A 24,896-nucleotide genomic window follows, 5' to 3' on the forward strand; every position below is an offset into this window, starting at 1 on the left:
GATCAGGGGACTGGAAACAAAGCCCTATGAAGAGAGACTGAAAGAACTGGGCATGTTTAGCTTTGAGAAGAGAAGACTGAGGGGAGATATGACAGCGCTCTTCAAGTACTTGAATGGTTGTCACAGAGAGGAAGGCCATGGTCTCTTCTCGATCATCCCAGAATGCAGGACATGGAATAATGGGCTCAAGTTAGAGGAAGCCAGATTCCGGCTGAACATCAGGAAAAACTTCCTGACTGTTAGAGCAATATGACAATGGAACCCATTGCCTCGGGAGGTAGTGGGCTGTCCCACACTGGAGGCATTCAAGACGAGGCTGGACAGCCATCTGTTGGGGATGCTCTGACTTGGATTCCTGCATTGAGCAGGGGTTTGGACTCGATGGTCCTGTAGGCCCCTTCCAACCCTATTCTATGATTCATTTCTTCTTCCACTGCTAAAGACACTGCCCACAGACTCCACTGTTACTCTCTAGAGCTGCCTTCCCCAGCCTGTGCCCTTCAGATGTTTGGGACTTCAACTCTAATCAGCCCCGGCCAGCATGGCCAATGGTCTGGATTGCTGGGGTTGCAGTCCAAAACATCTGGAGAGCACCAGTTTGGGGGAGACTGTTCTAGGGAGTGTTCACCAATGTTTCTAAGATGAAGGAAATCATTCTAGGACGAATCATGGGAAGTTGTCAGTGTTATGATATGGACAGCGATGCCATAAAATATACGATATGGTATTCCTAATAGTGCTGTGCTGAAATCCCACCTGCCCTATTGCAATCTCTTTGTTTCCCTGCAAAGAGGCAGTCGTTTTTCTGTCGTTGGGATGCTGAGAATTTTGGAGACATGCTGATCAAGCACTTCTCTGTACAGGGCTTCAGTGCTTATCATACTGTAAGGAGGTGGCTAAGGGCTTTGTGGGTGCTGCTCTCACCATTTTCCCCCTATTCTGTCCTCACAGCCTCTCTGGCTGCTTGAGCTTCTTTGAAAGCCCCCTAGCGGACTTCAACAGGACTTCCTCCTTTAGGGCTTTCCAGTGCAGCTGCCTGCTGAGTGCCTGAAAGCTGAGCCAGGAGTTCTTCTTCTTCGTCTTCTTGTTAAAAGGACTTTTAATAACAACAAAGCAAAACAAAATGCCTCTCTCAGCCTTCAGGCACTGTGCAGGCAGCAGCACAAGGAAGCCCCAACGGAGGAAGTTCTGGCTAAGCCCTTTAGGGTGGTTTCTAAGACGTTCAGGCAGCTGGAGAAGCTGCAAGGACAGAAAGACCGCGGTGGGAATGGTAAAAGGAAGAGCCCTGCCACCTCCTTACAGTAAGGTAAGCACTGAATGAAGCCCTGCAGTCTGAGAAATTTCTCTGAAATTCTCAACCCTTCCCACAATTTTTGGGTGCCATTTCTTTTCACCCCACCCCACAACAAATGGTCGAAAATAGATCGAAAAATTCGGCACAGTGTTAATTCTTAAGACAGCTGTACTGTGTTTGTGCATTTGGGTTTTTTTTCTCTTGTTCCTAGGGTTCTTTTTAAATCCCTCACTCCAAATAAAGTTTTGTTGGAATTCATGATGCTTCTGGAATATAACAGCCTTCAACATTAGTGCTGTTCAATTTATGGGATCTTCTGCCACTCTGTGCAGGCTTCTCATCGTGGAATGTGATGCTAAGCAACAAAGCACACACAAGGAAAGCACACAGGTATGTTATAGCTGTGCACGCTTTGCAGGCGAATTACAACCACAAACTGCTGTGCAGCTTTGCCTCCCTCTGGAAGAGTTCCTCCAGATGCCCATGGTATATATTTATTGTAGAACCAATTGCATCAAGCATTCTTTGGATTTAAGTTGACAGGCCTTTTCATGTCACTTGAGCTACTTTAAAAGAAAAAAAAAGTTCTTGTTGAGAAGTGTGAAAAGTACTTCTGGGGAGATTCATGTAATGCACTCCTGACGTCTTGTTGCCATGGAATTTTGTGCTGGATAATAACATTGTGCATTGTCTATGTATTAAATATTTTTCTAATTAAATCACATATCTTGTTTGAAATAGATTTCATGGCAAAAAGGAAGATATTTTGAAGTGGCATACTCAGGAGGCAATATCCTATCATGCCAGTGGGCCTACCACTAGTCCAGTGGAGAGCTAGCCGTTCTTAAAGCAACTGGAAATGAATGGAAACACTAGTTTCCAGAATGGGGCAGGTCAGCAATTTCTGCTGGGGAGATAATTTCTGCCATCCAGCAGAAGGAAGTTTCCATCACTGAATAGCTATATGTACTTTTTACTCAGGTTTTATTTCACTGTACTATCTATCTTGCAATGAGCAGGATTCCTGAATCTGACATCTGTGGATGGAAGCAGAAGAGGAATTGTGTGCATCTGTGCTTCCAGACTCTACGGAAAGAGAAATCCCCTCTGACTTCATAGGTAAGAGAGAGATTTGACCAGTTCACAAAGGTGGTTTCAGTCAAATAACTCCTGGTCCTGCCTTATCCATGGCATGTCTGGAATCACCATTCCTTGTAGGTCTCTGCTAATTTTCATCACTAAGGTTTGTATGTGTCCTCTTTGTAAGCATTTTCTCCCCCTCTGCTCAAACAATTGCATTTTCCGTACTGGATGGTGGTGAAAATGTTGGACATGGCTGCCTGAAGGCACTTAGGTCACCTTCAGGCAGTGGCAACCAGCAATCCATGATCCCTGCCGGTTTTTCTATTAGGCAGGAAAGCTTGACGGGGGTGGGGGAGGGAAGAGGTAACGTCAATTTATGGCTTGACCTGCAAGACCAGCCAGAAACTGTGGACCCCTGGTCCTTAGACCCACCTTGCTGTCAACCACAATATGAACAATTTGAAAAAGATACAGCATTCTGTAGTCTAATAAAATATAATCCCCACTTTTCCCTTACATCCATCTTTCCCCACGCTCCTGCTTTTCTCTATGTAGTGGCATACATCTGGGACCCAATTCAGGGGAAAGTGGTTATGTGGGGAGTTATAAGGGAAAAGCAGAGGCAGGGAAAGGGTTGAGAAACCCACTTCTACCATCTGCTTCTTTGCTTCGAATTGCACCTTCTCCTTCCTGATTACTTTGCAGGTATTTGGTGGAGACCCAGGTTTCCAGACCCAGGTCTTCGCTGAATGTTTGTCCCTCTCCACCTCATCTAAAGTCAAACTCAAACAAGGCTGATAAAAACCCATATCATTTTCTTCCGTCAAGGGACAGAGTTTATAAAAGGAGTAAAACTAGTATCTCTTGAGTTGCCTTCCTTAAACACAGCAGAAAACAATTCATCTGGGTGCAGGATAATTCGTTATTACACTACAAAACCATTCAAGGTCTCAGCATGTGAGTCCCAAGACATTTTGAGCTGAAACCACTCTTTACCTGGGGAAGGTTATTATGACTGGAAAGTTTCCTTTACATGTTCCAAAAGGAGCTGCATGCCTCCCTTATGGGCAGATAGGTATTTTTCGAATACAACTAGAATCATAGAATAGTAGGGTTGGAAGGGACCTATAAGGACTTCGAGTCCAACCCCCTGCTCAATGCAGGAATCCAAGTCAGAGCATCCCTGACAGATGGCTGTCCAGCCTTGTCTTGAATGCCTCCAGTGTGGGAGAGCCCATCACCTCCCTAGGTCATTGGTTCCATTGTCGTATTGCTCTAACAGTCAGGAAGTTTTTCCGGATGTTCAGCCAGAATCTGGATGCCTGTAACTTGAGCCCATTATTGCATGTCCTGCATTCTGGGATGATCGAGAAGACATCCAGGCCTTCCTCTCTGTGACAACCTTTCAAATACTTGAAGAGTGCTATCATCTCTCCCACTATCATCACTAGCTCATCTATGTTCAACTCACAACTGCTGGGACAGTTTGTTGATCTCTCAAGGTGATCTCTACAGTAAAATTCAAAATATAGCCAAGTTGACACTGTTCCTGTAATCCTTTCCATTGTTTTTGTACATTGATTGTGTACTTGTGGTAAAGATGTACATTTCCAAGTTAGAGGAACTAATGGGAATAAATAGAACTTTCAGGTGCACTTAATGGGATTCATATTATTTGTCTAAACCCTCATGTCTGACACCTCTCTCTTCTAGGAAACTATGAGATTCCAATTGAGTATGAGGAGGAGATTTCTCAAGGTGATCTGGAGAATGTGCAGCAGAATGAGATTTTCCTGCAAGTTGAACAAAATGCTTCTCAGAGTCTCAGTGAGACAGAAGCCTTTGAGAATCAGAAAGGGCAAGACAGTTGCTCTAATCAGCAGCAGAATGAATCCACTGATCCAGCAGGTGGCTTGGGGATCCTTCAAGACATCATTCCCCAACCTGGGATTCCTGTGGGAATAGAAGCTTTTAGTTACACTGAATGTGGAGAGACTATCCAAAAGAATTCAAGCCTTAATGTCCAGCCGGAGATCTCTCCAGTGGGAGAGAAGCCTCATAAATGTACTGAATGTAGCAAGAGCTTTAGCTGGCGCTCAGACCTTATTAAACATCAAAGAATTCACACAGGAGAGAAACCCTACATATGTAGTGAATGTGGGGAAAACTTTGCTGTGAGCTCTCACCTTTTTACGCATAAGAGGATTCATACAGGAGAGAAACCTTTTCTTTGTACTGAGTGTGGGAAATGCTTCAGTCGGAACTCTCATCTTGTTAATCACCAGAGAACCCACACGGGAGAGAAGCCCTTTGCATGTAGTGAGTGTGGGAAACGTTTTAGTGATTTCTCAACACTTACTCAGCACCAGAGAACCCACACAGGCGAAAAGCCCTATAAATGTGTTGAATGTGGAAAAGGCTTTATACAAAGTTCACATCTCATAAGGCATCGGAAAACTCACATGGGAGAGAAACCATATAAGTGTGCTGAGTGTGGCAAAGGCTTCCGATACAAAACCCATCTTGTACAGCATCACAGACTTCACATAGGATAGGAAAGCAGGAGGAGGATTGCTTCCTTGCCCACAAGAGCTGATGAATGATACAGTTATGTGGGCCAATGAAGTAAAGAAGAAACTTCATTGTAAAGTGTCCTTCACTCTAGTGAACAGAGCCCAGTACTGATGATGGCAGCTCCATGCTTTACATAGCAAACATGTTGGCTTGGTGTAATACAGTATTTGCCAAAGCGACAGGGTGGGCAACTTGTGGCCCTCTAGGTGTTTTGGCCTGCAACTTGCATCAGCCCTAGCCAGCACAGCCAGTGATGGGGACTATAGGCCAAAATATCTGAAGAGCCACAAGTTTCCCACCGCCGTTTTAAACTATGAATGACAGACCTATGTGCATGTGTCTGGCAACACTGACCACATTCTTCCCAGATGCACGTACACGCGTGTTTAGAGATGCACTTATGGATGTTGTGTACACTTTATGTGCATGCTGCAGGAAACACTTGTGTGACTCCCTGAGCAACAGGAAGGCAGGCTACAAGTTGCAGGTCAGATCATCTGGGCGAGGGGGCGAATGTAGTTTGTGGATTTATGACTTGGGTTGGGGAAGGAGTGGATAGACAAAGAATGGGGTTTTATAGGAACTTGCTAGTACATTGACTGAAGTACAGTTGGTGAAACGTGTTTTATATTCAGGTGCCAAAAGGTGTGCTGTGTAATTTATCTTGAATATGGTTTTTGGAAATGCCTTTTTTATCTGCAGGTAGAGAACTCCCCTTGTTCTTTAACACAGAATCTCCAGTTATTGTATTGGATTAAAAAAAATCTCATATAGATGCTATTACAGGAGTTCAGCCAAACCTGGACCAGTGAGGAGGGTGGGTTGAAATGTAGCCGTTTTGGGATATGATAATACATTAAATACCCTTTTCTTTGAAATAAAAACCTCATTTACAAAAGAAAAAACCCGTTATCCCATTTTTAATCCCTGTGACTGTTTTTTTGGTTGAAATTCCATATGAGTAATTGGAAACTTTTCAGAGGCACTTAGCAGACAATGAAAATCTGATTGTACCCTATGCAGTCTAGGGTGAAGAGAGATAGGTAGCAGCTCTATTAGCTTACATCACTTAGGGTTCAGTTTATAGAATCAGCAAAATCACGTGAAACATTTTTGGGACTGTACCACTTTTGCTCCTACCACACAGAAAAAAATGGTATATTGGAAAGAAAGCTAGGCCAAATACTTCTTGCCATACCCCTTATGCACATGTCACATTTTTCTTTTGAGGTGTTTTTTTTAGCATGGGAGCATTCGAGCACATCGCCCTCCCATCTGCATGAGGAAGTGTCCCACTCTAGGAAAATTGCGACTTGGTTGTACTGGTCCTATAAAATGGCCCTCAAACCTATTTAAACAAACACACGCAATTGCTACATAAACCATGGATGGCCTGTTGAATTATTCCATAATTCATATTGGATGACTGAAAGGTCACAAAAAATGTATAAGCTTAAGTGTATACAGGAGCCTAATAGTTCAGGGGTCAGCAGAAACAGTCTGATGCCTAAAAAAAGAAGGTGGGGGGTGCACACTGTTGACTTGAAAATCAAGGGAATGGGTCTCCAGCTGTTTTGAGTCAGTGGACACAACTGGAATTCTGAGAAAGTGTCATGGGCATGTGAGGTGTCTGTTCACATGGCTGCCAAGGTGAGCATGGCTAGTCACAAAGTACCTTCAAGTACTTGAAAGGTCCCAGAGAGGAAGGCCAGGATCTCAACCATCCCAGAGTGCAGGACATGGAATAATGGGCTCAAGTTACAGGAAGACAGATTCCGGCTGAACATCAGGACAAACTTCCTGACTGTTAGAGCAATACGACAATGGAACCAATGACCTAGGGAGGTGGTGGGCTCTCCCACACTGGAGGCATTCAAGATGAGGCTGGACAGCCACTTGTCAGGGATGCTTTGACTTGGATTCCTGCACTGAGCAGGGGGTTGGTGGTCTTACAGGCCCCTTCCAACCCCACTATTATTCGAATTTCACAGAAAGGCAAACAGGTGTGGCTAAAAGACAAGTAGTTTGCCCAAGAACCTGAATACATAGCAGAGATGTGGTCTGAGCCCCAGAACAGAAAGACACTGTTTTGTACTCAGAGCTCTCTCCTTCCTGTTCACAAACTCGCAGCACACAAGAACCACTCTTCCCAGTCACTCATTTCACTTTCAGAATTGCTTCCAAACTCACTTTCCTTCTCTTGTGTTGTACACACATGCCACATACCGAGATCCCTTCTCCACTTTGTCTCCCTCCATTGGTTCACTCCACAGGCTTTCCTAACTCCTCCCATTGCTTTCCACAGCCCAACCCTCCTTACTTCCTCCTCCCCAATGTCAGGGCACTCCCCAAGCCCTCACCCCAGCCTTGGTCTCCCTACTCCTGTGAGTCACTCCCAGCCCAGCCCTGATCTCCGATTCCTCTCCATCAGATTAAACCCAGCCCTCACCCAGTTTCCCATTGCTATCCCCAAGCTTCCCCCCTATGGGCAATGTCAGTGGTGTCCCCCCCTCCCCAGGAGCATTCCAAACTGAAGCACTGGCCTCTAGCTGCCTGCCATCTTCCCAAGAATGTATTTGGGGCCCAGAGGCATTCAGGAGAATAAATATGGCAGGAGGCCAGCCTTGACCTTGGAGCACTCCTGGCCATCCCATTAAAAAAATTAAATATCAAAAATGTAAAAATCAGAGGTTATAAGCAGGGCACTTTGCAGATACAGGGGCAAGTGTCCACTGGTGCAGTGTTTTTGTGGGCACAGCATTGTCTACCCCCAATATAGGGGCTGGGCAGTAGAAGTAAGCAGTGACTTCAGTTATACCATTAAATTGATATTATAACTGATGTCACCAGTTGCTTAGTATTAACCCAAACAATCATTAAAAAATTTAAAACCCAAACCTTCTGGATTAAATGAGGCTTTCTGTCAATCCCCCATGTCTATGCCTGTTTTACAGTAGTTGGTGCTGGCTCAAAAAGTAGCTTCTTTTCCCTCACTTCTTGATCAGTTGGCCTTCCATTCTCACAGCCCAGGGGGTGGGCTATATTTCTGAGAGGTCATTGAACACACAGCCATTGCCTTCCAATTGTCAGCTGTTTCTCTCACAGTTAACAAGATGGAATATCTATTCATGGCTGAGGTTGCTGCATTGAAAACAATGGAGAGGCTTCCAAGAATGGAGGGGGATTATGTTACCAGGCAAAGGAAAGCAGGTGTATTATGTGCTCATGAACTAATGTGATAATCGTCTACTTAAATTAACAGGAGTTCAGCAAGAGCAATACAGAGCAGATGGTTTGAAGCCTGCCCCTTCAGAAACTAAACTACTTCTTTTTCAGATATGGGTCCAAGTCTTCATTTTTGTAAGGCTCTTTATCCTAGATGTGATACCTCCAGACCCATTACTGCATAATGGTTTGTTGTGTGTGTGCCTTTATATGTAAAACTATCTATTAGGCTAGCTCGAAAAAGGTTGCAGGTGACCTATGCCTAGATGTCTCCTAGCTGAGCAAAGAAGAGGAAGGCTGCTCTAGCTGGTCTAGGGGCTATACAAGCAAGCAAGTTGATTACACTGTTGGAAGAAAAAGTAAGAGGACTGGAGCAGAGAGTGTCAACCGTCCAGGGTATAAGGGAAGACAAAGAGTTCTTAGACAGGATGGTGGAACTACAGCAGCAAAGTACAGAAGCTAGAAGAGTGACAGCAAGCTGAGGCAGAAAACGAAAATGCTGAGGCCAGGAAAAGTGAAGTAGAGGATACTCCTTGGAAAAGGGTGACAGGAGCAGAAGAACTAGAAGCCACTGTGCACCAGTGGAAGCAGCGGAACTACAGAACCATTTCCAGGTACTTGAGAATGAGACTGGAGAACAGCCTGCAGATGAAGAATTACAGGGGATCCCCCACGACAGCAAGCAAGAGGCTGAAGGTCAGTCAAGCAGAGGCAATGAAACCAAGGCCTACAACAAGAAGAATAGTAGTTATGGGAGACTCCTTGTGGCGTGGGATTGAAACCCAAGTATGTCACGAAGACCCATGGACTCGCCAGGTATGCTGTCTCCCAGGAGGACAGATTAGCCCACTGACAGGTATCCCTTTCTTCTCATCCATGTGGGAACAAATGATACTGCCAAGCGGAGCTACGAAGAAATCACATCAGACTTTGAAGCTCTGGGCAGGAAACTCAAGAACTTTGGGGCCCAGACAGTTTTCTCATCCATCCTTCCAGTACTTAGAAGTGGGGTGTTGAACGACGACAGGAGCAGATGAGAAATGGTGAAGAATCAGAGAGGAAGCTTTGTGAGCTTCTCTGATTGTAAATAGAATAGCCTATCACAACCAAGCCAAATGTTTCTTTTCTTTTAATCAGGCATTTCAGAACATGGGTTTCCTACTGCCTGTGCTCAATTGCCTCCTGTCACACATCCCCTTGGCTTTGGATCTGGCTCTGGCTTTTATGGCCTGTTTATGTTGCCACAGAGGTCAGTTTTACATAGTGTTGTTTTTCAGGAAGGCTGTCCTCAGTGGAGTAATCTTAGCAATCCACTGGCTGGTATACTGCTTGGCTTCTTCCCATTTGTACCTAGGCATGTAGCCAAAATCCCTTTGGGCTTTCCTATAAGAAAAGCTGAACGGGGTATTGAGCAAGTTCAGAAGCTGACGATTGACAGGGGGAATGTATCTGACAAAAGGTCGGAGCAAGAAACTTACAATCTCCAGCAACAGAGCATAACAGTAGAGCATCATCAGGGGCATAGCTAGTTTGGATTCAACGCCAAATCCCAGCTCCTTGGTCAGCTCATAATTGAAGTCTGAATAACTTAGATGGGGAGTATCGTCGGAGATGTAATAGAAGTGTCCTCGGATCTGCTTGACTTTTTTGGGATCCCTCATGGCTTTAGCCACTTGAATATGAGCCCAAGCAATGTTCCCCACATAGACTGGATTTACAAGAGCCTCTTTCCTAGAGATCCTCAAAAAGACATGATTGTTTAGGATGCTTTCGTCAAGGTGCTGCAGAAGGAAAGTACTCCCTTCTCCATAGATGTACATGGACCTCAAAGCACATGTCACAAAGGTGTTGCCATCCTTCAGCGATTGGTTATCCATCTCTAGCACAAATTTCTCTGCCTCTTTCTTACTGTCAGCATAGAGAAATCCTTTGGTGATCTGATACACTGTGTCTTCATCGCCATCATAGATGGGGTCACCTCTATTGTTTGGACCTGTCACTTCAAGGGTGCTGGTATAGATAAAATATGAGACATCATTGCGGAGGCAGGTCTCCAGCAGCAGCTGTGTACCTTCATAAAAAAAAGGATATGTCGGCAAGGCGGCCCAAGACATTTTGCTGCCAGAGATGGACAATGCAGTTAGTCGGGTCCCCCCTTCCCTTCAGTCTTAATTTGAGCTAGGACTCAGTAGGGCTTTGCCCCAGAACCTCTAAGGATATTGTCTTGGAATGCTGAAAGGAGACTCTCCCCCTCTGCTGCCTTGAGGTCTTCTACCATGGGACTCCAGATGTCTGAAACACTGGTGCAGCTAGGTAATTCTAGACCTGGACATCATGGCCTTATGGGTGCTCCTTTTATACGGCCTTGTGTATTACTTCAATTCTGAAGCATACAACTAGCAAAGGGCTGGATGTGCCTGATCTCGTCTGATCTCGGAAGCTAAGCAGGGTCAGCCCTGGTTAGTACTTGGATGGGTGACCGCCTGGGGATCAGGCTTCCTGCATTGAGCGGGGGGTTGGACTCGATGGTCATGTAGGCCCCTTCCAACCCTGTGATTCTATGACTCTCTTCCTCCTCAGCCACCACTACATGCTTTACAACTGCTTCTGCATTCCTTATACTACAATGCTTGCCAGCCACAAATAACTCTGAGCATGTGCAGTTTTAGCTCACTTAAATCATGGCACCATCATAACTACAGGAATACAGTGGAATTTGCTTCTGATGCCCTCATCACATGCCACGCTCTGGGTGGTCATTCCCCGCCCCCTTGGCAGTGGAGCCCTGGACTTTGGTCCCAAGGGCCAGCCCTGGATGCTCCACTGGTCTCAAATAGCTTCCTGCTCTCTGTTCACTGAACAGCTTCTCTCTCCTACTTAAAAACCCTATTTAAGTCTTTCCAAAGGCTGAATAATTGTTCATTTATTTATTACATTTCTATACTGCTCATTAGCCAAGGCTCTCTGGGTGGTTTACAAAACAAAACTTAAAACCAGAAAATATAATAGTAAAACATAATATAAAACCATACGTTTAAAACAGAATAAAACGAAAGTAGTAACCAAGAGCTTCATCACACGGAGCTTTTATCTTGCGATTGAGATTGCTCCTTCACAGAAGTTTGCGGGCTCTTTACATGACGCATGAACCTCCAGGGCGTCTCCTGCACTAAATGCACTTTGTTCCATTTTTAAATAGATCGCAGACAATGAGCTATCAAATTACCCTGCTGTGTTGTGCTTCAGTTTCCTCTGTGAAAAGAAAGACTTAGAGCGGCAAGAAGAGGAGCCAGATCAATGAAAGATAATGGAAGACTCGGATACGGGAGAAGGGGTGGGAGGAAGGATACAGGGAGTCAATGGTGATCCTGCATTTAAAATGGAAGCAGAAAGCCCTGTTTTAAATGCAGGATTTTAGGCTGGTGTAGAAATGCCCCAGGATAAAAGCCAGCAGCAGTACAAAGATTTAAAAATGCACTAACACAATTTTTAAAACTGAAGAACTAAAAAGCATAGGAAAATAAGAAGGCCTTCACCTGACATCAAAAAGACCACAATGCAGGTACCAAGGGAGCCTCTGGGGAGGTCATTCCACAACTGGGGTGCCTCCACTGATAAAGCCGTCTCCTTAGTAGCTACCTGCCCCACCTCATTCAGCAGGGGCACCTGGAGAAGGGCCTCTGAGGATGATCCGAGGGTCTGGGCAGGTATACATGGTTACAATCTTTCAGGTAACCTAGCCCCATGTAGGTCAGGGTTTTGTAAATTAACACCAGCACTTTGAATTTGGCCTGGAAATGGACTGGCAGCCAGTGCAGATCATAACACACTAGCATAATATGATCAGGCCAGTCCCTGTTAACAATCTCGCTGCCCTGTTTTGGACCAGCTGAAGTTTCCGGACCATTTTCAAAGGCAGCCCCACATACTACAATGCGTAGCAATAATCCAAATGAGAGGTTACCAGAGCATGGATAACTGTAGCTAGGCTATCTCTGTCCAGATAAGAGCGTAATTGGTTTATCAGGCTAAGCTGATAAAAGATGCTCTGTACCACCAAGGCCACCTGTGCCTCCAATGACAGTGCTGGATCCAAGAATACCTCCAAACCACAAGCCTGATCCTTTAGGGGGAGTGCAACCCCCTCCAGAACAAGTTTTCTTTCAAAACAATAGTTTTGAAAGAAAACAGGTGGCATTACAGATGCATCAGTTCCTGTGGTGCCTCTTTTGTCCCATTGTAGTCTTTGGTTAAACAGATGATGGAGGCTTTATAAGCGTTACAACTACAGAAGCTGTTTACCGAAGCTGACAGCAGGATTAATATACATCCCAAGGGCTTTTTCACAAATTTGAAAACGATATCATCTCCAGTTTAACCTGCTTCTCCCTTTCTGTATTCTGACTATTCATGATCCCTCTTCCCATCCCTGTTATGTTCATCTAATGTAGTTACGGTTGCCACCTGTTGACTGACTCTGTTTGTGTGCCTTTAATAGCAGCCATACATGCAGAAATGTGTATTTTCCTGGGCATAGTGGAGAATATGTTGGTGGAGAAAAGCTTTATTTGTTTAATTTCATATTGGCTCATATTGCACTTACTCTCTTTTTCAGGTACGGTTCTGGGCGTGTTTTTATGGCTCTGTTTTAATTGAAATGGTTAGCATTTTTAAAACTGTCCTACTGCTGTGATTTAGTGTTGTTTTATTATGATGTAATATGCTTCAGGTGCTCCTTTGGTAGCACAGAATATAGTATACACATTTTAAAATAAACGAATGAACAAGAAGCATAGAGTTTCCCCCTTGACACAGTGGGTCCTCACATTTCCATGGCAAGCTGAATACATGGGAAACACACCCAAGCAAGGGCTTCTTGCATCCTTGTGTACATGTATTTTACCTTCACAAGTTACAGAAAAACATGGTTGCCGTGAGAACTCTGGGACTGTCGGTCTTGTAACATGCAAATTGGACTTTGATGTGAGTTTCAAGCATGTTCTTGTCCGTACATTCAAGCATCTTCTTGTCTGCACATGGAAGGCAGGGATCATTCCCTTGTTCCTTTGCAGACACCCATATACCTTTCTTTCACCCAAAGAGCTTATTCTATTTTTGAAGGATTTATGTCCCTAGAACTGTATTGTAAGCAGTCTGGAGTAGCTAACTCAATGGCCCACCATTGCTTATAAAGGGAGGGGGAGCTAAAGACAGAAATTTAAACACCACTTGGAAAAAAATATTTTTGCGGAAATATGGTGTCAAGATTTCTGCTAACATTTATTGGCAAATGAGTGAGCTGTAGAAAGAGGAGTTATTTAAAGTAGAGAAGATATATTGTAAATATTATTAGTTTGTCAAGAAAGAGCCAAAATTTCCTGAGAGGGGAACTCTAATCCAGGTTATACGTGATACGTTCCTGCCTCATTTACATCAGAGATGTTTTCACAAGCAACTGAACATATGTCTTTAATCCTCAAAGAGTCAGAATGAGGGTAATGTGCAGTTAATGGAAGGGAGCAATTTTTCATTCAACTGTACATTCTTGCCAATGTGGCCTTTTCAGTTGATCTACAGATCTGGTGACCGCAAAACCCGATTTCAACATAAATGGCAAAAATGGCCCAGGATTTGAATGTGCACCTGCCGTATGAACTCTTAACATTTTAGCAGCTTAGAAATCATAAGAACACATGGTGGTGGTGGTATTACTATTGTTGTTGTTATTTCACCTGTGAGGGTTGTGCCTGGGGGTCTGTTACACAGCATAGCTTCTGTGTTCTCTATATAATTGGAACTGCCTTCAGGATTTCGTCATACACCCAACCGGGTGGGGGTGGGAGAAATCACCAGCTGCCCCTTAGTGTCCCTCCTTTTCTGTGGTCTTGTCATGTCAAATCCTGAGTTGCAGAGTGATTCCCTAAACCAGAGTGCCCTCTGTGCCCAGCTGCACATATTGCAGCCTGTGGATGAATCCTCTTTTCTTTCTGGCTGCCTTCCTGTTTGGCCTAGCCACATGGAAGCTGGGAGACGCAGGATTGTTCCCAAGGTGTGATGGCATGGGGTGGGAGCCATATTTCCTCCACTCCTCTCAGCCCACTCAGGCTTTGCTAATGGTTCCTTCTGCCCCTGTGCTCTCACAGTGACAGTAGTAGGATGTCAGAGCACCAGCAGACTTCCAGCCTAGTCATGTTTATACAGGGCCAAATCAGTTGTGTTGCTGAGCCCCTGCCAGCCTGACTGTTGGCCTCTGCTAAAGGTTGAATATTTGAGGTCAGCAGCTCTTCTAGTTCAATTTTAGTTGGCTCACATAGTTTTCACTGACAAGCTCGGGTCCAAAGGGCCATGATGAATGCCTGCTATGCCGCAGTATCGATAGCATCACAAGCTACAGATCAGCATGGATCAAAGCCATCCACTAGGGCAGTTGCTTCATGACCTTTCTCACAGAACTATGGGAAAGTGGGAGTCATCCTAGATTATACTGATGCAGGAATCTAATCCAACACACTGGACTAAGGCAAGATAAAACCTCCTTTAACAGACTATAATGGATAGTAGAGAACATGGGCTATTGCAACACGATCCACGTCAGTCTTATTCATGGTTAGGGAGACCAGATGCAAAGGAGGGGAGAGCAGGCGCTTTCAATAGTCGTGTAGGGAGCTTTGAAAGAAAGAAAGAAAGGACACACGACAGGTTCTCATCCCTCCATGATAAACCAAGGGTTTAAAGGTCCTGTTGCCTTCCTTTGCATTGGGTCACTCTTCCTTTGCTATGTGCCTTGCAGAGCAGACTGTCAAGTGGACATAGCTGGCCCTAATTGTATTGTCAGTCCCTGGAGCTGCCTCTACAGCTGAGCGGAAGAGAGATGGCACGTACAGAAAACGATGTCACTTCCAGCTGGGAAAGCTGGAAGACCAACACATGTCTGCGAGCCTGGCAGGGCAGGCATGTCACAGGGCAGCAGCAGATGGTGGGCTTTCCCTTCCCCTCTGCCACCATCATGACGTGCCCTGTCTATGCTGAACCTGAGGCTGGGCGGATGTGCTGAAGCAAGAAGCCAAGAGTGCCCTGTGGTATGCTGTGAAGCTGAATGGTTGCCTGGGGGAGCCCAAAGGGGGGGCTGGAAGCCAAAGTGCAGAGAGAGAGAGGGCTGTTTAACAGGGGTCAAGGGATTCCTGCTGCAAGGGATGTCGGTGAGGATTAATGGGCCTGAGGTAAGGCAGGAGTAACCCATTGGTGCCATGGGTTGTGGTGGTTCAGCTCCCTAAGAACTATTCTACACGGTTTGCAGATGAGGTGGTGGAATATGTCTCTACATCAAAGTTCCTTGCATGTAATAAACACATCAGGAAGAGGGTAGTGCTAAACTATTCCTCCTCCTGATGTGCTTTTTATATGCAAGGAGGTGTTTTTTTTGTTTTTTTAAGTGAGGAAGTATTTGAACATGCCATCTCCCACTTGCAGTCTGAAGTGGTACAGTCCAGTCCAGAGTTCTGCCTCTTCAGGCTACTCCCTCACTTTGTGTAATGTGAGCCTCGCTGTGTTCAGCCACATTTAAATGCACTGATCACATGCACTACCCATTTGCCATTGCCGTTGCAGGGTGAAGTAGGTCAGACACTACCACCTTGTTGTCATTCTTCAGTATATGAACATCCACTTTTGCAGGGCCATAGCATGGTAGGCAGCAGGGGCTGCACTGTATTGCAGTGGTGGCAAACCTCAAGTTCACATGTCTAATCTGCACGCAAGCTCCCCAGTCTGGCAACGAGGCCTCCTTCCACAAGCCATGCCCCTTATCTTTGCTCTCTCCCTTGGCTCTGTGCTGAGAGGGAGATGGAAAGGAAGGGGGCTCCCACTAGACCGCACGGCTCAGCCAGCGCTTCATTTCCCCCACCTTTCCCAGTCGCGAGACGGGCGGGGAAAGGGGAGGCTGGCTCCCAAAGGAGCCATGTGTTCTTGAGGAGCACGCAGTGCTTCGCCTGCCTCACATCCTCCACGACAGAGCCGCTCCCCTCGGCACAGCTCAGTCGGCGCCCTGCCCATCCCACGCGCTCCCTGATAGGGGGAAGCACGGGGCCAGGGAAGCAGGCGAGGCACGGCGCGAGCGCTTCTTGAGGTGCGGGCTCAGTGCTTCACACGCCGGCAGTGGCTCCACTGATGGCATGGAGCGCTTGCATTCGGCCCACAGGGAGTTGCATGGGGGTCATCTGGCCCCGTACCCAATTTGGTTTGCCCGCCCCTCGTCTGGAGGCGATGTAAAACCCCTTGCACGTTTCTCTTAACAAGGGTGTCAAGCACCCTTTGCCTCAAAGCAATCCAGTCTTACCTCTGACATTGACGTCCCAGAGCGTCTGTTTGTCTACTCGTCCCACAGGGTCAATGATAGAAGCTGCGTGGATGACAAGCGAGACACCTTGGACAGCTTTGTGAAGAAGTGCCTCATCCCGGATATCCCCTTGCATGATTGTCAAGAGAGCTTTAGTTTTCACTTCTGGAACAAATTAACAAACCATTCTGAAGCCACCGTGCTGGTTTTGGATGTCATGACAAGCCATTCTGAAACAAACAGGGCTGGCAACCCACTGTGGGTTGTCATGTCATACGAACCAGGTCAGTATTCAACCACTCGTCTATTAGATCTTAGTGCCCTCTACTGGACACTGGAGGAAGCAGCAGGATAAAGCTGGCAAGGCTCCATGAGAGGCGGGGGCCAGGGGAGAGAAGCCTCTTCTGACCCATCCCTCCCAAGGTCAGAGCTCAGAAGCTCGGGCCCCACCTGTGAGTTCTGGAGAAGGCTTCCCTGCACGACCTGAGGCCTCCACAGAAGGGCCACATGCAGCAATGAGGCCTCTCCCCTGTTTCCAGGATGGACATGGACAGAAGGAGGGCCAAAGGAGACACGTTCTGTCTTAGAGACACAGCTGCTTTCCCCTGAAAACCCCACTCTCCTTGCAGGACAAGCCCTACCTTGATGCAACCTGTTCCAAAGAACTGGTGGCCATGTCCCTCCACTAGCCCGTCTTCCAGAGAGTGGTCAGGGAAGTCCTTGCAGGGAAGGGGAGGCCTGTGGGCACCTCCAGCCCTCCCCCTTTGCAAACTCCCATGCTCTCAGCACTTGGGGAGGGAGAGGGCTGGCGGGGCTGATGAGAAGCACCCACTGTCCTCCCATTCGCCCCAATGGTGCACTGTGCTGCCTGCCTGTGCCTGCTGTGCCTCTGCCAAGGTAGGTGAAGGAGAGGAGAAACAGGGCTCTGCTGAACCTGGGGGGGCTGTGGGTGACACTTTGTTTAAGGGCAATCTGCCTCTGTGGCAAAGAACAGTACCATTTATAGTGACATAATTAGAAATATATAATTTAGGCTGTGATCCTGTGAACACTTACTAAGGAATAGGACCAACTGAACTTAATGGGATTTACATCTGGGTAAACATGCTCTTCACATTGTATTACTAAGACCAGCTGCAATCCTAAACGCACTTACAGACTGCAGTCAGAGTGGGCCGACGTTGCCTAAACCCTGGCAAGCTCTAAGAGGCAGGGTGGAGGTGAAGGATGAGAGGCCTTTGCTGCTCTCCCTCTGTTTTTCTTTCTTAACTAAATGGGAGGGAAAGAATTTAAATCAGCCTTAGGGCTTGTCTTAAATGTTTTCCCATACTGGGGAAACTGGAAGGGATTGGGAGGGATCTGGAGCTTCTCCTGCTCCACCCACACCATGACCCCAATCCTCCCCCTTTCCTCTCTCTCTGACATGGGGGGCTTGGAAGGGGGAGCCGAGATTGGATCTCTTCCACGGTCAGGGTTCCGTCTCCAACCTTAGAGGACACCGTCCCGTGGGCCATAGGATTGCTGCCATAGGGAGTAAGGGTACTTCCAAATGGAGGGCTCCTAGCACTAACACTCAAAAGGCATTGTGCAGCTAGCTATTCTGTCTTCTTTAATGGATTGTTTTCTTGTAAGAAAAAATATGGAAGAAGTGGTGGGGAAACACAGGAGGGCTACCAATGAAGACAACAATGACTGGGGCCCCCACACACCCTGTAAAATTCTGTGAACAAGGCAGAGCAATTGCATGATAAAAGCCTTACCTAGAAGCATCCGTACACATGCATAGGACTGAGCTATAAACTGGGGGTAGGGAACAGTACATTAAGGGGTAGGGGTACAGGGGACATGGCCCTACCCCTGACGTCCTCTGATCCCCAATCAAGTGGACTCAACTGGCTTCGGGAGGAACAGTTCCTCCTAGTACCATCTGAATCCCCTGGCCACCCACATCCCCATTGTTATCTCCGATCTGTAATCAGAGATAACAGGTGGGATTCCCTTGCGCATCACTCACCTGGGGGGCATGTAGGGGAATCCCCACTGTTATCTCTCCCCCCAGAGGAATTCAAGGAGGCCCCACAGACTGGATGGGGAACCTCTGTGGGCTAGATTAGTCCCACAGGCTGGAGGTTCCCCATCCCCATTGTAAGTGATATAATTTAATAAATGACTGTATTTATTGTAGCTATGTATTGTATTTGAATTGCATTGGCTCAGTTCTGATAGCCTCTGCAATGCCTGCTATTTCTGTTTTCAATCTAGTCATGTTCAATGCAACAATATGTTTGATGTAATGTTTGGCTCTAAGTTAACAGCTTCCTTCTTGTGGCAGTCAAAAAATGTTCCCCATAGCAATACTTTATGTGGCAGGCATAATGTTTAAAAACATCTTGTTCTGTGTGTCAGCCAAAACTCGTGCACCACGAGTGTCCTGCGTCCCTGCTGGCTACTTTTCAAGCTGTAATGTTCCCCTTGGCCTTCATATTTCCTGAACTGTCCATCTCGACATGTCTGAGCTGCTACTTGCTGATATGGCTTGACTATGAATTCACGGGCTCCAGCAGTGTCGCCTTGACCAGTAATTTAGCCTGTGAGGTGGTGGCCTCGCTTCAGAAGTACAAATGGCCACCACAGGAGGTCCTCCCTGCTCATTCCTAAATGCTGGTGAGGCTCATTTTGAGCTTCCAAGGAAAGACTGAAGCACCAGTGCTTTTCTAGAAAATTTTTCACCAAAAGAACACACAACACTCTCCTGGTTTCAAAATGCATAGAAGAGAGGCAGGCAATTGGAGAGTCAATGAATACAACATAGAGGGGGCCTGTGCCTTAGTGTGGGGTAGGTGGGGGCTGGGAGCACTAATGCAGTGATCCTGGCTATGAAAATTCAAGTGTTCTGAGTATCACCCTATTCTCAGATGTGAGAAGTTGGAGGTGCTGTGTTGGCTAGAATATGTATTCCACTTAAAAATGGCTGTCCTGGATTTTCCTTCTGCATTTCCAGAAGTGGCACATTACTAGCAGCTTCTCAACATGTTTACAAGCAGCTATTTATAGGATCAACATATACTGCCTTTTACCCTTTTTAAGCTTGTTAATCTGCAAAGGAGCATGTGGTGGCTGTCATGTTATTAGCTTATGAGCTACACATGCCTCATTGCTTAGATTGTCCCAGATTTGAATCCCACTTTTAAACATTTCTCCATTGCCCTCGCAAGCAGTGTCCCTGATTTTCACCTTTTTGTTGCTCTGGATTTGTGCATCATTTCCTAGAGACCACTAGCCACGCCCCTGCCACTGGCACTCTCTCTGGCCACCGCCACCCACCACAGTGTCAGAACATGCATGTGGAAAGGGCCCCTACACACACAGGAGCCTCCACATGTACAAAGTTGTATGTGCAAAGGGGCCCTTTTCACATGTTCCGCTGATTGCACGGATACCATGTAGGTGTAGTCAGGTGGTCACAGCAACACCAGCGGTGTGGCTCACTGGCACAAACCCATTCCTTCCTCCCATTCATGAACTCATGAGCAATACTTCTCAAGAAGCTACAGATGGCCTGTCTCTTGTGGGAAACCATTGCTCCCTTATTTGGGAATATTCCTGCTTCAAAGAATGAATGTCCCCAAATCAACTGAGCTCCATCGAACAGACACATCCTCCTCTCCCACGGGCATTCTGATGTTCCACAGTTCTCCACAACAGAATGACACCCTTTGGCTTGCAGAGGGCAAAAGGCAGCTTGGGTGGGTGTTGATTTAGATTAGAAAAATAATGTGAGGAAAAGGTTAAATACCCCTTTCCATGGAGCCAGTCCCCGGATTTAAGCCAATACTATGCATGTGTACACGTACACACAGACACGGCTGCTTTTCAGGTTAAAGTGTCAGGCATGCTTATCACAAATTTCCTGCATAATGTCTGGTTATTATAACTGAAGTGATAAACCTGAGCCTGGGCTCCACCACAAAGGTGGAGAACCGTTTTCAGCCCAATGGCCAAAATCAATGGAGGCTGGTGGCTCCAATGTCAGTGGGCAGGTGAATCCACCCCAGGTTTCAGTCAGAACTCTAAAGGAACTCCAAGGTGTGAGTGGTTCGGACTGAAACCTGGAGCAGATTCACTGCCTCACTGACATTGGAGCCACCAGCCTCCACTGGCCAAAATGTCAGGGGCCACATGCCAAAGTGGGTGTGGCCACAGGCCCCCTACATGCAGTTTGGCCACACCTCCCCCCTTCTCTCTCTCTCTCTCTCACACACACACCATTCACACGAACACCCCCTCTCTCAGCGCTAGAGCAGGGGAAAGGGCTTATCTCTGACCTACAACAGAGCAGAGCCAAGTCTTTTCCCCTCCCTCAATGCTGGGGCAAGAGCTCAACTTTGATCGGCAGCAGTTCTGTTAGCCCCAGCGCTAACAGAGGAGAATGGGCAGGAAAAGTTATTGTACAGAGGATCATTCTGTCATGCGAGCCTCCACCTTCTGTCTGAAGTCCTCACACAGGTTTTCCTCCTCAGTGATAATGAGGTCACTGTCCTGAGAATAAGGATCCCTCTAACGAGAAACCCTTACTCGGTGGACTGCAACACTTTTTCTCTAGGGCCCAGGTGTTCCCCTCCCTTCAGAAAGAACCACAAAGCGCTTGCTTACTTCCAAAATTCTGGAGTGCCTCAGAGCTAACTGCTTTGTCCAGAACTCGGACCTCGGCCAGGCTCTCTTCTTCCTCCAGCAACTGGCAAACCATCCTTTGACCAAGAAACCCACCAGCTCCTGTCACCAGACACCTCACTCCCGCCAAGGACATGGTGGTAGGCAGAAATGGCTTGGGAGGGCAGCTCTTCCTTCTGAAAGAGAAGAAAACAGGGAGGGTTGGTTGGTTTCAGCAGACCCTGCTTTGTCAAGTGAGGGAGTTTTGATAGTCAAGCCTGCCTTGTTCTCTCCCTGCCAACATTGCACAATTACTAACAAACTTTGCAGTTAAACAATAACCCTAATCTCTAGGTAACAAATAAACGAGGCAGTAAGGATGAGTGAGCCATACTGTTTTCTGCCTCTGGCCCTCGCTCAAATTCCTCGGGACTGAGACAGCAACTGAGGGCGCTTGGTGTTTGCTTACTGCCTTCCCATCTGGGCCTCCTTTTATTTTCCTCTCTCCTGTCCTCTCCCTTGGATTGGTCAGTCCACTAGTGAAGTCCCGCCCTACATAGACAGTTCTCCACCCATTGGGATAACATCCTTGAAACGATAGATTTCTGAACGCAAGCATAAACGGTATCCCTTGGGTCTATATTGGAAGACAATCAACACACTTTGTTCCTTTTAAGAAATTACTTGGTGTTTAGTTGGATCTGTGGAAAAGCAGTACGTCCTGAGTAAAATAGCTTCAGAGTTCCCCAAAAGGGGTTTTGCACCCTTGAGAGCAGATAATGAGCCCATACATCTGGATGAACAGGAAAAAAGTGCTTTCTCCTTTAAACTAAAGCCAGAGCTAGTTTGTATCAGGAATCCACCCCACCCCACCCCCACCCCTGCCCCCGCCTTTAAAAAGCCCTAACTGGTCTAGTCTGTCAGATAGAAAAGTTAATCCTAGTTTTAGCCCTGATATTTCTCCTGCTATGTACATGGGAGGTTTTTTCTCCATGGGCAACAGCTGCTGCTTGAAACAGTACAATACAGGAAAAGTGTTACCACTTGGTTCTGCAGATTGTATAGTTTTTCAAAGAAGATTGTATAGTTTTTCACAGACCTGGTACACATGACACAACAGACCATGAGTTAAACAACCCATGGGCTGTCAGGGATGAGCAGGGGAGAGTGGACCCATGGTTTGCTGTTGGGTTATCTGCTGGGTTGTTTATTCTCAGGGTTCAGATGACCTGCTCAGCAACCTATGAAGAAGCTGATCATGGGCTGCAGAATAAAAGGGGAAGTGGCGGGCAGCACGTCTGCTCTCTTTTGCTTGTCCCTGACATTGTTTAACCCATGTAAAACAATGTTGCGTGAGTAGTCTGTGAATAGTTTAGGGAAATTCAAGGACTGCTGGGGAGGGGAGACCTGGGGAGTTTTCTTGAGCAATCTCACTGTGAACATGAGAAGAACGTGCTAGATCAGAGTAGAAGTCGATCCCGCTCCCCACACTGGCCAAGCAGATGCCTCTAGGAAGTCCACCACTGTGGCATGAAGGCAATTTCCCTCCCCCACTGTTGCTGCCTTCACACACACACACACACACACCCAACCAACTGGTCCTCAATGGCATTCATTGTCTCTGAACCTAGAGGCAGCATATAGGTGCCATGACTAGTGGACATTACTACCCTTATCCTCCATGAATTTGTCTTATCTTATTCAAGCCATCTGATCTACTTGCCATCCCCACATACTGTGGCAGCAAACTCCACAAATTAATTCGGCACTGTATGAAGAAGTCCTTCCTTTTATCTGTCCTGAATCTCCTCATTATCAGTGTCACTGAAGGTCCTGGGTTCTACTATTATGAGAGAGGGAGAAAAACCAGTATCAACTTTCTCCAAATCATTCATAATTTTACAAACCTTTATCATGACTTCCTTATGATTTTTTCTAAACTTAAAAGGCTTTAGTCTTCCCTTGTAGAGAAGGTGCCACCTGACAAGGGCTATGTTAATTGTACATCATGGTAAATGAGGAATTTGGTTCTGAACATGCTTAGGAAGTTGATATTGTATTGTTAGAGCTGGATCACACACGCAAAATTAATGGACTGAAATTGCTATTCTATTTTCCCCTCCCCAAATTAGCATTCCTTTTTTTTCTCCATCCTGGTTATTTGCAGCTCCTGTGCTGTTGACTGTGACAGGTTTTACTGAAACTTCCCTGCTTCCCAGAACTGCAAGGAGGTGGTGGGCTGTCCTTGGCTGGAGGCCTTTACGCAGACGCTGCATGGCCACTTGTCAGGGGTGCCGCAGCTGTACCCGGCCATGCAGAACCTCCCCCAAATCCCTCCCAGCTCTATGATTCTACAATGCTTAAGTTGATTATTCATTTCCAGTTCCTTATTTGTGTGAAAGTTCGAAACAGAGCTTTGTAACTAAACTGAATAAGGGCCTAAAGTGTATACACCCTGAACCCCCAAAATAAGTTTGGACTACCCCGTCCCATATATCGCTATGATTGGGGTATAGTTGCCTTCAAGATAAAGAATATGTCTCTCCAGTCGAAACGGTCATTTTTGTACAATGCACATGAATGCATTATGACCCCAAATGACAAACTCATGGCTAAACACGTTGAAAAGAATAAGGAACTGGGGTTGTGCGCTGGAGGCCACCCCAAATCAGACACCCACACATCCAGGAGAGTATGCTCTATAACAGGGGACCCAACAGGGCTTCCAAGGCCGCAGGTGCACCCTTGAGGCCTTTAATTGCGCCCTCACGGTGATTTCTTTGCACACAAGGCATGTCTGCTAACTTCCTGGTTGCTCTATTTTTTAAGTCTATGCACCTGGTTTCTCTATTATTTTAAATCTATGGACCTCTACTTGCCATTTTGATGTGCCCCCTTGCTCTCTGATTGGCCAAAGTAATAGGTTATAAACCGGTGTCCCTGTTCCCATTCTGTGCCTGCTAGGGGTGGGGTGAGCAGTGGGTGGCTGTGTTGGAAGGGAACAGCAAGTGTTCCCCTTGAATGCAAGCTGGCAGCATGGCATGGCACTGAGTGGGCTGGAGTCTTTTCCCTCTGAGAAGGGAGCACAGGCAAAGGGAGGGCATTTCCTGCCTGCTTATTCACCCTCCTGTCTGCACTTGGGGGGGCGAGGGGGATTGTGCTTGTTCCCCAGCCCTTTATTTTTGTGTGTTGGGACGTGTAGTGCTTGTCCTCTGTGCCCTTCTGTTTGTTTGCTGGGGGTGGGTAGGTAAAGCAATGGAATTTCCAGCCCGTTCATTCATCTGCCCTTACCTCTAGGCATTTGTGTTTGAGGTAGTGGTGATGTGGGGGCATTTCCCATTCTCCCCCATGGCCATGGCTCTCCCCCTGCCTTGTGTTTGCTGTGGTGCTCTGGATGTTGTTTGGTGTATGTGGAGAGCACGTGCAAAGTTAAGGATATTGCCACATACTTACTCACATACCTGTGCTATTTTTGTTCATTGTGCATGCTAGATTTCTGGGCTCGTTGGCTGTCCCACCCAGCCCTGTTTTTTTGTTTTTTGCGGTGCGTGGTGGTGGAGGCCTTTTATGGGGGAGGGGGGAATCCAAAGCTTTCTCTACTTGCTTGCCCACTCGACTCCTCTCTGACCTGACCCCCCCCCATGGTGGCCATTTGGTGAGTGGCCAAGCCCCCTCCATGGCAGACATTTTGTTGCTGGTTCCCATGGCACTTTTAAGGATTCCAAATGTGCCTAT

The 24,896-nt window shown here is 46.6% G+C and overlaps 2 protein-coding genes across 9 annotated transcripts in view; one reads left to right on the forward strand and one right to left on the reverse strand.

Moving 5' to 3' along the window:
• ZNF697 (zinc finger protein 697) overlaps positions 1-5,976 on the forward strand; it is a 21,459-nt gene extending 15,483 nt beyond the window's left edge. For 3 of the 8 annotated variants that reach the window (XM_084835254.1, XM_084835256.1, XM_084835253.1), the window contains 3 exons: positions 1,506-1,684; positions 2,314-2,413; positions 4,091-5,976. In XM_084835254.1, the coding sequence (XP_084691380.1) occupies positions 2,338-2,413; positions 4,091-4,932 (918 nt within the window). In that variant the 5' untranslated portion in view covers positions 1,506-1,684; positions 2,314-2,337 and the 3' untranslated portion in view covers positions 4,933-5,976. Of the gene's footprint in view, positions 1-1,025; positions 1,307-1,505; positions 1,685-2,035; positions 2,188-2,275; positions 2,414-4,090 lie in introns of those variants that run through there. The other 5 variants (XM_084835258.1, XM_084835257.1, XM_084835255.1 and 2 more) reach the window with 4 other exon arrangements.
• Positions 4,778-21,628, reverse strand: LOC146352957 (3 beta-hydroxysteroid dehydrogenase/Delta 5-->4-isomerase-like). The gene is made up of 4 exons (XM_084835252.1): positions 21,556-21,628; positions 21,165-21,358; positions 16,512-16,676; positions 4,778-10,247 (listed from the first exon to the last, which is right to left on the reverse strand). The coding sequence occupies exons 2-4, from the start codon at positions 21,316-21,318 to the stop codon at positions 9,433-9,435; spliced, it is 1,134 nt and encodes a 377-aa protein (XP_084691378.1). The 5' UTR covers positions 21,319-21,358; positions 21,556-21,628; the 3' UTR covers positions 4,778-9,432.
• Positions 21,629-24,896: the final 3,268 nt, after the last annotated feature.

This window comes from Heloderma suspectum, chromosome 2 (assembly GCF_057233095.1).
Source record: "Heloderma suspectum isolate Gila_16-S chromosome 2, 16-S_ref, whole genome shotgun sequence".
In the NCBI taxonomy this organism is placed as follows: domain Eukaryota; kingdom Metazoa; phylum Chordata; class Lepidosauria; order Squamata; family Helodermatidae; genus Heloderma; species Heloderma suspectum.

Bases quoted from the DNA above. Each gene is read 5' to 3' on its own strand.
- LOC146352957 (XM_084835252.1), bottom strand. From the start codon at position 21,318: ATGTCCTTGGCGGGAGTGAGGTGTCTGGTGACAGGAGCTGGTGGGTTT. The intron at 16,677-21,164 runs GTAAGCAAGCGC...AATTTGTTCCAG, and splicing joins GGCACTCCAGAATTTTGGAA to AAGTGAAAACTAAAGCTCTC. The intron at 10,248-16,511 runs GTAAGACTGGAT...TTTTTTATGAAG, and splicing joins CTGGGACGTCAATGTCAGAG to GTACACAGCTGCTGCTGGAG.